The sequence below is a fragment of the Oncorhynchus clarkii genome, chromosome 23, assembly GCF_045791955.1.
Source record: "Oncorhynchus clarkii lewisi isolate Uvic-CL-2024 chromosome 23, UVic_Ocla_1.0, whole genome shotgun sequence".
Classification (NCBI taxonomy): domain Eukaryota; kingdom Metazoa; phylum Chordata; class Actinopteri; order Salmoniformes; family Salmonidae; genus Oncorhynchus; species Oncorhynchus clarkii.
In genome coordinates this window covers 43,941,118-43,956,757 of record NC_092169.1, presented here as the reverse complement: position 1 = coordinate 43,956,757, position 15,640 = coordinate 43,941,118, and the positions used below count along the sequence as shown (strand labels likewise).

Sequence of the window (15,640 nt, the reverse complement as noted above, 5' to 3'; positions counted from 1 at the left end):
ACAGAGAGGTGTAGCATAATGCATTCAAAAACTTTAATTATGAATTCTATGCATGTCAAGCCCTGCCATTCAATTTCTTCCAAATATACGTTTAACTAACTCTGCTTTCATCTGTGTTACAACCATTTTCAGTGTTTTTCATTAAGTTCTATATTTTTCATTTTGACTGCAATAATTGACTATTATTTAAACTTCAGCAAACAAAACTAAATTAGCAAAATATGGACGAGGTTATACATATTTGGCGCGTGTAGGCTATTGAAATACTCACCTGAACGTGCGCCTCGCAGTCTCAACAGTATTCTAGACCTGAAACCAGACGTGTCACTGTGAGAACGAACTCTGCAAATCGGAGAGAACGTCTTCAAATCGGGGAAACTGTCTTCATTGGCCATCTGATCCATAGAACACCGAGTGATATATACAGTATTGTCGGGTGTGCTGACAATGACAGGGGACAGCGACAGCTTTTAAGATCAGTAACCCCTCCCCTCGACTTGTTGTTCCGCTCTAGAAGATTGCTGTACAATTCACTCAATTCACTTTCAATGTACTTGTACAAAAATACAGTATTTGGGTTAATAGTGTGTCATAAAGTTGGGAATTAAGAAGATATGAGAGAGGAAATATGATCTGTCTAAATATATATATATATATATATATTATATATATATTATATATAGTCATAATATCTAGATTAGTGATGAAGACAAAATAACATAATCTACCCTAAACGATTAACATAATCCACCATAACCCAATTTTATATTACAATAATTTTATCAATAAGGGATTTAGGCCTGCCATTTTAATTGTGGCATAATTTGCCACAAGTGAAGTTACCAAAACAATTCATTTGGTGGCAGTATTGTTTCAGCAAAAATAGTCAGATTTTTGACAGTTATTATTATAACAATTTTGACACTTATTGACACTTATGAGCCCTTCTGGGGCTATTTTACAAATTCTTTAAGTAATGCATAACATGTAGTGGTTGACATAAGCTGACATTGGCAGTTATTATATCGATCAATAAAATGCGTGATATAAACATTTTTAGGGCCCTGACAACAAAGTGTTTTTTTTTTATGTAAGAACAATAGATATTCAGAGGGTGTAGCCAAACTATAATGTTGACCTTTTCCTATAAAGGTTGGCCGCAATGAACCAAGAACGTGTGGAATTGTTCAATAACACTCCTTCCACAGATATACACAAACATGCTGTATTCTTCTTACACACGTTGTGACTCCAACCCAAGATATAGAAAACCTGGCTTTGACACAATTTTCTGGTTTCCTCTTGTCAAAACCAAATTCCTGCTTGGGTCATGTTTTGAGTAACTACTGTACGTTGGGCACAAGGACAACAGGGTGGTCTTCTGCTCTGACCCATTTATTTATCAGCAAGTACAACCCACATGAAAAGAGCAAATAGTATACTATGGTGTAAATCAGAGGAGGCTGGTGGGAGGAGCGATAGGAGGACAGGCTCATTGTAATGGTTTTATTCCATTCCAGCCATGAGCCCATCCTCATATTGCTCCTCCCATCAGCATCTGTTGTAAATACCATTACGGACTAAAGTGTACTGTAGTGTACTGTAGTATTTGCACTTATCTATAGTATAAATACTGTAGTAAAAGAAAACTGTAGTATATGCTATAGTAATTGCTGTAGTATTTTTAAAGACTGTAGTATATAATGCCTTCCACATATTGTTACGTTCTAAAATGGATTAAATAAATAAAAAATCCTCAGCAATCTACACACAATACCCCATATTGACAAAGCGGAAAACAGGTTTTTAGACATTTTAGCAAATAAAATAAAAATTATATACAGAAATACCTTATTTACATATGTATTCAGACCCTTTGCAATGAGACTTGAAATTGAGTTCAGGTGCATCCTGTTTCCATTGATCATTCTTGAGATGTTTCTACAACTTGATTGGAGTCCACCTATGGTAAATTCAATTTATTGGACATGATTTGGAAAGGCTGTCTATATAAGGTCCCACAGTTGACAGTGCATGTCAGAATAAAAACCAAGCCATGAGGTCGAAGCAATTGTCCATAGAGGTCAGAGACAGGACTGTGTCGAGGCTCAGATCTGGGAGAGGGTACCAAAAAATGTCTCCAGCATTGAAGGTCCCCAAGAACACAGTGGCCTCCATCATTCTTAAATGGAAGAAGTTTGGAACCACCAAGACTCTTCCTAGAGCTGGCTGCCTGGCCAAACTGAGCAAGGGCCTTGGTCAGGGAGGGGACCAAGAACCCGATGGTCACTCTGACAGAGCTCTAGAGTTCCTCTGTAGAGATGGGAGAACCTTCCAGAAGGACAACCATCTCCAAGATTTGACTCTTTGGCCTGAATGCCAAGGGTATTTTGCCAAATGTTCTAACAACCTGATTTTGCTTTGTCCTTATGGGGTATTGTGTTTAGTTTGATGAGCAAAACATGTAATCAATTTTAAAATAAGGCTATAACGTAACAAAATTTGGAAGAAGTCAAGGGGTCTGAATAATTTCTGAAGGCGCTCTACTCTATAGTAATTCCTGTTGTGTTTTACAGACTGTAGTACACTGTAATATTTACTGTAGTGTTTTTGCAGACTTATTTGTAATATTTACTATGGTGTTTTTGTTTTGTTATCTTTGATATAGAAGTGAAGGTTTTCTTCAAGAAACCTACAGGAGAAATAGTGAAAGAGCTCATTTTCCATAACCTGTATGTAGGACTGGGGTGTGAATGGACAGTTCAGCACTTCTGCTTTTTTCTATAACCTGGGTGGCACAAAATGTGACATGGGGAGGGGAATGGGCAGGGTATATGTAAATTGAATACTGTAGAATTCACTATAGTTAAACAAGGGTAGTGTTTTTGCAGACTGTAGTGTTTTTGCAGACTGTAGTGTTTTTGCAGACTGTAGTGTTTTTGCAGACTGTAGTGTTTTTGCAGACTGTAGTGTTTTTGGACATTACTGTAGTATTTACTACATGTTTATTTTTGTGGATAACACTGTAGTATTTAGTGTTGTATTCTACAACATTATATAGTACGTACTATACATAATTGAGGGATACTACAGTGTACTACAGTTTACTATAGAATTCTATAGTAAGTACTGTGTATGCTATAGTAAACTGTAGTATTTTTCATGTGGGAAAAAACTCTGGATCACCACAGAATAGTCAGTGACTCAATGGTTAAAGAGTAACTCAAGGGTGGTGACTTAATTTGTTAAAACAGAAAGCAAGTCCACTGGTGATCTCAGTTAGGCTACAGCCTCAGCAAGCAAAATGTACTGGTACATAAATCGTTTTGGCTTTATAGTGTGTCATTAAGTTGTGATTGAGGATTTATCCTTTTGATTTATCAAGATAGTGAATGTCTTCAAGTTTTAAATTAAAGTAAGTTGATCTACTCTAGAAATATTTCTGGGGTTTACTTAGTAATACTGTATTTGTTGGGAAAGTATTGTGTGCCTTGTTTTAGAAAATGTAAGGAGAAGGGAAACATTCAAACAAAGTGCAAGAAAAAAGGAATTTCAGAGTTTTTATTTGACCATCTCTTTGCTTGCTGTTAACCTTATCATTAATCCAGGCCATGCACTCCTAGAATGAGGAGGATCTTGTGTTTGTTCTGTATTTCTCATCACTTGGTAGTCATCCAATACAAAGAATAAAGTACATTTCATTGGCTATGTTTATGTGACAATATGGAGTGAAGTGATCATTAAAAGCCAAAGGTGGTATCTATGGATAAGAAGGCCTATTTAATCACCAGTATAAAAAAAGTGAAATAACTGTGTTCATATGTTGAGCTTAAATTTCACATGTTAACACCACCTTTTCACGTGTGAGGAGAAAAACATGTTTATTATTTTATCTTTTTTATTGCAGTTTCACATGTAAAAGTGAGATTTTCATGTGAAAGTTTTTCATGTAAACTTGCAATTCCACGTGAAAGTTTTAGCACAGTTGCAAGCTTTAGCACATTCATTCCAGCAACATAGCACCCTCTGCTGGTGTGCTCTGAAACTAAGCAGAGTGGTATCCTGAGAAGCAGGTTTGAGGAGTTAGTGACAGAGGTGTGTATTCATGGATGCAAAGGGAAGCCAGGCTTTCCCAAATCTCTCTGTGTTTTCATAATTTCCCGTCAATTTGCAATTGGCTGAATCTCACCGGAGAAATCATCCGAGTGAGGGAAACAGCGCCCCTCTGTCCATGTATCTAATGCTGTCTGGACCAAAAGAGTATAACATGTTGCATTTGATTGATTGATTGATGCCATCAAGCATTTGGCCTCACTTTATATTTTTCCCAAATAAAATAAGCAAATCAGCATTAAGCTGAGCTCAACTGTTGGTTGTCCTGGTGCAACAAAACGTCTCCCAAGGGAGGCCAGTTTGGATTTGGCTTCAGGCCAATCAAATCACTTCCTTTGAAAATGTAATTTTCAGAAAAACATGTCTGTTTTTGGTCTGCTTGTGTTGAAGTCCTGCAGTAGCTAGCTTGCTAAGTCGGCCCTTTCCTTATATGGGGATTTGGACTTGTGGTTTTGTCTTAATTCTCTGCACAGGCCAATGATTATGATGATGATTTTGATCTAACCATAAATCAATATGTTGTGCCACTGGCCTGAAACTATTGAAGTTCAATATGTAGTCTAGTAGGTTCACGTTAACTAGCTAGCTAACTTAGCTGGTTCATTGTTGCCCATGCGAGGCAGTCAGGCTAGCAAGCATTTTAGCTAGGTAGCCTATTAACAACAACAAAAATTAAAAGTGTACTGTATGAGAGAGCCATAGATCGTTTTACGAACATGAAAGAGGATGGCATTGGCGTTCAACTACTCTACAGGTAGGGTGAGTAAAAAAAAAAATGTTTTAATTGCTGTGTGAACACACACACAGAAATCAGTACCATGAAGATCCACATGATACTCAGCAATATTGATTGAGCTAAATTGTTTGTGGTATATTTAAGTTTGCTTTCAGTGTATTAAACTAAGATTATATAGCCTTATTGATTTAATGATGTTTAAATTGAAATAGTGCTGGAATAGCAGTGCTCCTGTTGTCTTTGAGTTGACTTGTGGTAACTCTGTAGTTCTAAATCAGTAGTTGTTTAGTAAACTGTCGAAAACATTAACTTGTTTGACCATGCAGCAGGTGATAGCTGTTTTTAGTCCACAAAGCAAATATTGCATGCACCTGACAGACGTTGCTCTCTGGTTTTGGGATTAAACAAACGTATGCTTAGTTGAATTTATTTTGCCACCGTGTGACTGTTGTCCTTTTGTTGTATGGCCTTATTGTATATCACGTGGTGTATAAACGAATGGGTTATAGAGCAAGCAACGCAATTATCACAAAATACACTATACAGTGCATTCGAGAACGTATTCAGAAGTATTCAGAGCCCATGACTTTTCCCACTGTGTTACGTTAATCTTATTCTAAAATGACCCCATAATGACAAAGCAAAAACTGGTTTTTAGAAATTTTTGCAAACGTATGAATAAAATGAGAAAAGAGAAAGAGGAAACCCGCGCACTGCTCTTGATAGTATCACTAGTCTTTAATAAGCTTTACTTATCGGCTTCACGGCCTTCATCAGAACTTTTGTGAGTTTTTTAAATTAGCACCCTTATGTAGACCTAGCCCCACGCACATCCGTTCCACGCAACGAATGGGGTTGGAGTCGAGGGAAAACAAATAAATGCTACCAAATAAAACAAGATGCATTTCATCAATATTCGAATAAAATGTGTACATAAAATGTATTAAACACGTCTGTAAAACCACAATGAGGACATAGACCTAACAAGAAAGTTTTCATAAATCATTGGGTACAGCGCAAGAAAAACGTCAGAGTAATCGGAAATAGGGGCATAATTCATGTTAAAATTTACAAGATAACACGCGTAGGCATTTCATCATTAAGACCTTTAGGAAATAATGTCTGGAGGGTGAAAATCCAAAAACATTCTATTTTGCTCAGAGTATTATTCATATCACCTCCCCTGTCTGATATCTTAACTTTCTCTATGCCACAAAATCTAAATGTAGAAATGTCATTTTTTAGGTCATTAAAATGTACTGCGACTGGATAATCCCTGTAATTTCTCCTAATTGAACTTTATGTTCACAGTTTGAGAGAACGAGAGGTTTTACCTACATACCTACATAGCACAGCCCACAAGGACATTTAATAATGTAAATAACATGGGTGGTGGAGCACGTAATAATGTCATTTATTTGGGAACCGTTTTCCTGTATGTGGGTGGCAGAAATACTTCATCAGATTGTTGCACTGTGCACAACCTCAGCATTTATAGCTACCATTCGGAAGAGGGCGCAAAAGTGCCTGGCTGATTTTCTTTTGAGGCTGGCAGTTGGCATGGACCAATTTATCGCATAAATTGCGACCTCTCCTATATACAATAAGTGGTGGATTCATAAATTCAGCTGGAAAAGCTGGGTCCGATGATAAAACATGCCACTGTTTCTTGACAGCATCTCCCATTTTTCGTGAGTTGAAAGTGGTTGTGAACATGACAGATTGTTCTTTAGCTCTAGTGGGTCTTTTTTATTTGATTTATTTAACCTTTATTTAACTAGGCAAGTCAGTTAAGAACAATAAAGGCCTACCAAAAGGCAAAAGGCCTCCTGCGGGAACAGGGGCCTGGGATTAAAAATAAAGAATAAATACAATCTAAATATAGGACAAAACACACATCACAACAAGAAAGACAAGACAACACTACATAAAGAGAGACCTAAGACAACACAGCATAGTAGCAAGACAACATAACAACAACATGGTAGCAGCACAAAAAAAATGGTACAAACATTATTGGGCACAGACAACAGCACAATGGGCAAGAAGGTAGAGACAACAATACATCAGACAAAGCAGCTACAACTGTCAGTAAGAGTGTCCATGATTGTGTCTTTGAATGAAGAGATTGAGATAAAACTGTCCAGTCTGAGTGTTTGCTACCGCTCGTTCCAGTCACTAGCTGCAGCGAACTGAAAAGAGGAGCGAGAATGTAACTAGCAAAACGGGTGTTGTATGTGGAGGATGAGGGCTGCAGTAGATATCTCAGAGAGGTGAGAGTGAGGCCTAAGAGGGTTTTATAAATAAGCATCAACCAGTAGGTCTTGCGACAGGTATACAGAGATGACCAATTTACAGAGGTCTATAGAGTGCAGTGATGTGTCCTATAAGGAGCATTGGTGGCAAATTTGATGGCCGAATGGTAAAGAACATCTAGCCGCTCAAGAGCACCCTTACCTGCCTATCTATAAATTATGTTTCCGTAATCTAGCATGGGTAGGACAGTCATCTGAATCAGGGTTAGTTTGGCAGCTGGGGTGAAAGAGGAGAGATTACGATTAAGGAAACCAAGTCTAGATTTAACCTTAGCCTGCAGCTTTGATATGTGCTGAGAGAAGGACAGTGCACTGTCTAGCCATACTCCCAAGTACTTGTATGAGGTGACTACCTCAAGCTCTAAACCCTCAGATGTAGTAATAACACCTGTGGGAGTAGGGGCAATCTTCTTACCAAACCACATGACCTTTGTTTTGGAGGTGTTCGGAACAAGGTTAACGGTAGAGAAAGCCTGTTGGACACTAAGAAAGATTTGTTGTAGAGCATTTAACACAAAATCAGGGGAGGGGCCAGCTGAGTATAAGACTGTATCATCTGTACATAAATGTTGTTGTTGCTATGTTGTTGATTAAAATTGAGAAGAGTGTGGGGCCTATGAATAAGCCTTGGGGTACACCCTTGGTGACAGGCAGTGGCTGAGACTGCATATTTTCTGACTTTATACACTGCACTCTTTGAGAGAGGTAGTTAGCAAACCAGCCCAAAGACCCCAATACTCCTTAGCAAGCCCACAAGAATGGAATGTCATACCATATCAAAAGCTTTGGCCAAGTCAATAAAAATGGCAGAACAATATTGCTTAGAATCAAGAGAAATGGTGACATCATTGAGGACCTTTAAGGTTACAGTGACACATCTATTAGCTGAGCGGAAACCAGATTGCATACCCGAGAGAATACTATAGACATCAAGAAAGCCGGTCAATAGATTATTGACAAGTTTTTCCAACACTTTTGATAAACAGGGCAAATAGAAATAGGCCTATAACTGTTAGGATCAGCTTGATCTCCCCTTTATTTAAAGGACAAACCGTGACTGCCTTCCAGCAATGGGAACCTCCCCAGAAAGGAGAGACAGGTTAAAACGGTTGGATATAGGCTTGGCGATGATAGGGGCAGCAACCTTAAAGAAGAAAGGGTCTAAACCATCTGACCCAGATTACTTTTTTGGTCAAGTTTAAGGAGGTCCTTTAGCACCTCAGACTCAGTGACTGCCTGCGGGGAGAAACTTTGTAGCGGGGCAGAGGAAAAAGAGGGAGAAGCACCGGGGATAGTCGCATTAGAAGGGGTGGGAGATTAAGAAATGTTGGACGGGCAAGGAGGCATGGCTGAGTCAAATAGGAATCCTAACTTAATGAAGTGGTGATTTAAAGAGCTCAGCCATGTGCTTCTTGTCAGTAACAACTACATCAACATTAAGGGACATGGGCAGTTGTGAGGAGGAGGGTTTATTCTCCAAGTCTTTAACCGCTTTCCAGAACTTCTTGGAGTTAGACCCACAGACAAAGAACTGCTCCTTAAAGTAACTAACTTTGGCCTTCCGGATAGCCTGAGTGCACTTATTTCTCAATTGCCTGAACAATAGCCAGTCAGCCTGAGTATGGGTATGCCGAGCCTTTAGCCAAATGCAGTTCTTGAGGTGGAGTAACTCTGCAAGATTACTGTCCAACCAGGGGCTGAACCTGTTTTTAATTCTCATTTTCTGTATGTGTTTGTTAACAATACCACTGAAAATATCAAAAAAGAAGGTCCAAGCGTCTTCGATAGAGGGGATCAAGCTGATTCTATACCATTTTACAGAGGCCAGTTCATAAAGGAAGGCTTGCTCATTCAAGGTTTTTTAGCAAGCTTCTATGGCAAATCAGGACAGGTCATTTCACTGAGCAGCCATTACGAACACAGGCTGTAAAACAGTGATCACTAAGGTCATTACAGAAACACCAGACTCATACCTATCAGGGTTATTTGTGAGGATAACATCGAGGAGAGTAGCCTTTTCTGGGTATTTGGAGTCATACCTTGTGGGATTGGTAATGATCTGAGAAATATTTAGGGAGTCCCATTGCTTTAGGACTCGGTCAGATGGTTTAAGCATGTCCCAGTTTTGTTCACCTAGCAGGACAAATTCAGACTTAGTGTAAGGGGCCAGGAGAGAGCTTAGGGCAGGTAGGGTACAGGCCGGTGCCCATCAACTGTCAACAAAGAGCTATTTGAAAGTTTAATGATTAAAACCAGCAGATCAAAATGTTTGGGGACAGACTTAGTGGAGACAACCCGGCACACTGAAGGTGATCCTTGGTAAAGATTTTCACTCCCACACCTTTGGAAGATCTGTCTTGCCAAAAAAAGTTATAACCAGAAAGGTTAACATCAGTATTCAAAACACTCTCCCTTAACCAAGTCTCAGTAATGACCAACACATCTGGATTGGAGCAGTGAAACCACACTTTCAATTGATCCATTTTAGTTAATAATCTTCTAGTGTTAACGTACAGAAAACCCAGGCTTTTACGAGAGCAGAAATCAGTGAAGCAGATATCAGAGCACAATTCAGAATTGGGGCAAGTAGATGGGCCAGGGTGTACATGCACATTTCCAGATATCATCAACAGTAATACAATCAAGGCACGGCAGACGAAGGAGTGTTGATTTATGACATCTGAATGTGCATCAGATGGCGACAAGATCATATTGTACAGCAATGTCATCAGGTAACATGAATACAAAGCCGGTGAGAGGTGGTTAGAATGGGATGGGACAGGATAGGCCAGGGAGAGAGGGGTGAGTGTGGTGGAGGCGAGTGAAAGCTCGGGAGAGAGGGGTGAGTGTGGTGGAGGCGAGTGAAAGCTCGGGAGAGAGGGGTGAGTGAGGAGGGATACCTGTACCAGACAGGGGGAGATAGGCCAGGGAGAGAGGGGTGAGTGAGGAGGGATACCTGTACCAGACAGGGGGAGACAGGCCAGGGAGAGAGGGGTGAGTGTGGTGGGGATACCTGTACCAGACAGGGGGAGACAGGCCAGGGAGAGAGGGGTGAGTGTGGTGGGGGTACCTGTACCAGACAGGGGGAGACAGGCCAGGGAGAGAGGGGTGAGTGTGGTGGGGGTACCTGTACCAGACAGGGGGAGACAGGCCAGGGAGAGAGGGGTGAGTGTGGTGGGGGTACCTGTACCAGACAGGGGGAGACAGGCCAGGACAGACAGTGAAAAGAGAGGGGTGAGTGTGGTGGGGGTACCTGTACCAGACAGGAGGAGACAGGCCAGGGAGAGAGGGGTGAGTGTGGTGGAGGTACCTGTACCAGACAGGGGGAGACAGGCCAGGGAGAGAGGGGTGAGTGTGGTGGAGGTACCTGTACCAGACAGGGGGAGACAGGCCAGGGAGAGAGGGGTGAGTGTGGTGGAGGTACCTGTACCAGACAGGAGGAGATAGGCCAGGGAGAGAGGGGTGAGTGTGGTGGAGGCGAGTGAAAGCTCAGGAGAGAGGGGTGAGTGTGGTGGAGGCGAGTGAAAGCTCGGGAGAGAGGGGTGAGTGAGGAGGGATACCTGTACCAGACAGGGGGAGATAGGCCAGGGAGAGAGGGGTGAGTGAGGAGGGATACCTGTACCAGACAGGGGGAGACAGGCCAGGGAGAGAGGGGTGAGTGTGGTGGGGGTACCTGTACCAGACAGGGGGAGACAGGCCAGGGAGAGAGGGGTGAGTGTGGTGGGGGTACCTGTACCAGACAGGGGGAGACAGGCCAGGGAGAGAGGGGTGAGTGTGGTGGGGGTACCTGTACCAGACAGGGGGAGACAGGCCAGGACAGACAGTGAAAAGAGAGGGGTGAGTGTGGTGGGGGTACCTGTACCAGACAGGAGGAGACAGGCCAGGGAGAGAGGGGTGAGTGTGGTGGGGGTACCTGTACCAGACAGGGGGAGACAGGCCGGGGCAGACGGTGAACAGATCACCAGGTGGAATCCAAGCAGCAGTGCAGCAAGCAACAGGAGTAGGTGTCACACCCACTTGGGAGAAGCTTTTATTTCTGGAGGCAGATTTCTTGTAGAAAATGCCAGTGAATGGTATTTAAACAGCAGGAGGGGGTTTCAGAGGATGCTTCAAAGACTACTGCCACTTGTTGGGCCCAAATAACTTTGCTGCACATTTACAGCAAAGTTATTCATATTCAGGTTTTGAGATAAGATAGCTCAGATGTGTGAGTGCCTTGTGAATTTTGCAAATGTATGACTAAAACCCCCCTGAAATATCACATTTACATACAGGGGCAAGAAAAAGTATGTGAACCCTTTGGAATTACCTGGATTTCTGTATAAATTGGTCATCAAATATAATCTGATCTTCATCTAAGTCAATAGACAAACATAGTGTGCTTAAACTAATAACACACCAATTATTGTATTTTTCTTGTCTATATTGAATACATAATTTATACATTCACAGTTTAGGTCTCTAATGAACCGCTAGGATAATGACTTGTCCAAAAGCTAATTGAAGTCAGGAGTCATCTAACCCGGAGTCCAATCAATGAGACGAGATTGAAGATGTAGGTTAGAGCTGCCTTGCCCTATAAAAAACACTCACAAAATTTGAGTTTGTTATTCACAAGAAGAATTGCCTGATGTGAACCATGCCTCGAACAAAAGAGATCTCAGAAGACCTAAAATTAAGAATTGTTGACTTGTATAAAACTGGAAAGGGTTACAAAAGTATCTTTAAAAGCCTTGATGTTCATCAGTCCACGGTAAGACAAATTGTCTATAAATGGAGAAAGTTCAGCACTGTTGCAACTCTCCCTAGGAGTGGCCATCCTGCAAAGATGACTGCAAGAGCACAGCGCAGAATGCTCAGTGAGGTTAAGAAGAATCCTAGTGTCAGCTAAAGACTTACAGAAATCTCTGGAACATGCTACCATCTCTGTTGACGAGTCTACGATACGTAAAACACTAAACAAGAATGGTGTTCATGGGAGAACACCATGGAAGAAGCCACTGCTGTCCAAAAAAAATATTGCTGCACTTCTGAAGTTTGCAAAAGTGCACTTGGATGTTCCACAGCGCTACTGGCAAAATATTCTGTGGAGAGATTAAACTACAGTTCAGTTGTTTGGAAGGAACATACAAGTCTATGTCTAGAGGAAAAAAGGCACAACACACCAACATCAAAACCTAATCCCAACTAGAAAGTATGCTGGAGGGAGCATCATGGTTTGGGGCTGCTTTGCTGCCTCAGGGCCTGGACAGCTTGCAATCATCGACGGAAAAATGAATTCCCAAGTTTATCAAGACATTTTGCAGGAGAATGTCAAATCAAATCAAATGTTATTTGTCACATGCACCGAATACAACAGGTGTAGACCTTCCAGTAAAATGCTTACTTACAAGCCCTTAACCAACAATGCTTTAAGTGTTAAGTAAAAAGTAGACAGCCTAACATTATACTTATCTGTCTGCCAATTGATGCTCAACAGAAGTTGGGTGATGCAACAGGACAACGACCCAAAACACAGAAGTAAATCAACAACAGAATGGCATCAACAGAAGAAAATATGCCTTCTGGAGTGGCCCTGACCTCAACCCAATTGAGATGCTGTGGCATGACATCAAGAGAGCAGTTCACACCAGACATCCCAAGAATATTGCTGAACTGAAACAATTTTGTAAAGAGGAATGGTCCAAAATTCTTTCTGACCGTTGTGCAGGTCTGATCCGCAACTACAGCAGAAAACATTTGGTTGAGGTTATTGCTGACAAAGGAGGGTCAACCAGTTATTAAATCCAATGGCTCACACACTTTTTCCACCATGCACTGTGAATGTCTATGCGGCATGTTCAATGAAGACATGAAAACGTATAATTGTTTGTATTTTTCATTTAAGCAGACTGTGTTTGTCTATTGTTGTGACCTGGATGAAGTTCAGATCAAATTTTATGACCAATTCATGCAGAAATTCAGGTATTTCCAAATGTTTTGCATACTTTTCCTTGCCACTAAGTAATCAGACCCTTTACTCAGTACTTTGTTGAAGCACCTTTGGCAGCGAATACAGCCTTGAGTCTTCTTTGGTATGACGCTACAAGCTTGGCACACCTGTATTTGGGGAGTTTCTCCCATTCTTTTCTGCAGATCCTCTCAAGCTCTGTCAGTTTGGATGGGGAGCGTCGCTGCACGTCTATTTTCAGGTCCCTCCAGAGATGTTAGATCGGGTTCAAGTCTGGGTCTGGCTGGGCCGCTCAAGGACATTGGGACTTGTCTCGAAGCCACTCCTGTGATGTCTTGGCTGTGTGCTTAGGGGCGTTGTCCTGTTGGAAGATAAACCTTCACCCTAGTCTGAGGTCCTGAGCGCTCTGGAGCAGGTTTTCATTGAGGATCTCGCTGTACTTTGCTCCGTTCATCTTTGCCTCGATCCTGACTAGTCTCCTAGTCTCTGCCGCTGAAAAACATCCCCACAGCATGATGCCGCCACCACCGTGCTTCACCACAGGGATGGTGCCAGGTTTCCTCCAGTCAAAATACTTGGCATTCAGGCCAGAGTTCAATCTTGGTTTCATCAGACCAGATAATCTTGTTTCTCATGGTCTGAGAGTCCTTTAAGTGCTTTTCGAAAACTCCAAGTGGGCTGTCATGTGCCTTTTATTGAGGAGTGGCTTCCATCTGGCAAATCTACCAAAAATACCTGATTGGTGGAGTGCTGCAGAGATTGTTGTCCTTCTGCAAGGTTCTCCCATCTCCACAGAGGAACTCTGGAGTTCTGTCAGAGTGACCATCGGGTTCTTGGTAACCTCCCTGACCAAGGTCCTTCTCCCCATATTGCTTAGTTTGGCCGAGCGGTCAGCTCTAGGAAGAGTCTTGGTGGGTCCGAACTTATTCCATTTAAGAATGATGGAGGCCACTGTATTCTTGGGGACCTTCAATGCTGCAGACATTTTTGGTACCCTTGCCCAGATCTGAGTCTCGACACAATCCTGGTTCGGAGCTCTACGGACAATTCCTTCGACCTCATGGCTTGGTTTTTGCTCTGACATGCACTGTCAACTGTGGGACCTTATATAGACAGGTGTGTGCCTTTCCAAATCATGTCCAATCAAGTACTTTACCGCAGGTGGACTCCAGGTGGACTTCAATCAAGTTGTAATTAATAGTACCCGCAAAACACCAGTCTCAACATCAACAGTGAAGAGGCGACACCGGGATGTTGGCCTTCTAGGCAGAGTTCCACTGTCCAGTGTCTGTGTTCTTTTGCCCATCTTCATCTTTTATTTTTATTGGCCAGTCTGAGATATGGCTTATTCTTTGCAACTCTGCCTAGAAGGCCAGCATCCCGGAGTCGCCTCTTCACTGTTAAGGTTGAGACTGGTGTTTTGCGGGTACTATTTAATGAAGCTGCCAGTTGAAGACTTGTGAGGTGTCTGTTTCTCAAACTAGACACTAATGTACTTGTCCTCTTGCTCAGTTGTGCACCGGGGCCTCCCACTCCTCTTTCTATTTTGGTTAGGGCCAGTTTGCGCTGTTCTGTGAAGGGAGTAGTACATAGCATTGTACGAGATCTTCAGTTTCTTTCTCGCATGGAATAGCCATTTCTCGCATGGAATAGCCTTCATTTCTGAGAACAATAGACTGACAAGTTTCAGGAGGAAGTGCTTTGTTTCTGGCCATTTTAAGCCTGTAATCAAACCCACAAATGCTGATGCTCCAGATACTCAACTAGTCTAAAGAAGCTCAGTTTTATTGCTTCTTTAATCAGAACAACAGTTTTCAGCCGTGCTAACATAATTGCAAAGGGTTTTCTAATGATCAATTAGCCTTTTAAAATGATATACTTGGATTAGCTAACACAACGTGCCTTTGGAACACAGGACTGATGGTTGCTGATAATGGAATTCTGTACCCCAATGTAGATATTCCATTAAAAAAATCAGCTGTTTCCAGCTACAATAGTCATTTACAACATTAACAATGTCTACATTGTATTTCTGATCAATTTTATGTAATTTTAATTGACAGAAAAATGTGCTTTTCTTTCAAAAACAAATTTCTATGTGACCCCAAACTTTTGAACGGTAGTATACATTATAGGTTACAGCAGTGTACTGTACGCTATGATAAAGATGGACAAATGATTACTGAAAGGTCTACATTTATTTATTTCTACTATCCTAAGAATTTTTGTTTTGTGATTGTAAGAATATTACAGTTTCTGAATATTGTGGATCTCTTTTGTTTGGGACAAATCCTCTAGAACAAAAATGAATAGCTAGTGACTATATTTCTCCTGAGACAAAATAATGAACAACCTCGTCCCAAAACCAGACTGAAAATAATTATGGTTGATCCCTGTCTAGCAAATGAACTGACTGTCACTGAACTGATACTTTATTATGTTACGAGGGATAACAGCTGAACGTAGACAGATGTCTTATTAGGTCACTTGAATCACATTTACACAACATACAATAATTCAAAGCTG

At 41.5% G+C, this 15,640-nt stretch overlaps 1 protein-coding gene across 1 annotated transcript in view; it reads right to left on the bottom strand.

Moving 5' to 3' along the window:
• The window catches only part of LOC139381430 (phosphatase and actin regulator 2-like), a 69,801-nt gene extending 69,406 nt beyond the window's left edge, over positions 1-395 (bottom strand). Inside the window, exon 1 of the mRNA XM_071124940.1 lies at positions 272-395. Coding sequence (XP_070981041.1) covers positions 272-395 — 124 coding nt within the window. The remainder of the gene's footprint in view (positions 1-271) is intronic.
• Between the last annotated feature and the right edge of the window lie 15,245 nt (positions 396-15,640).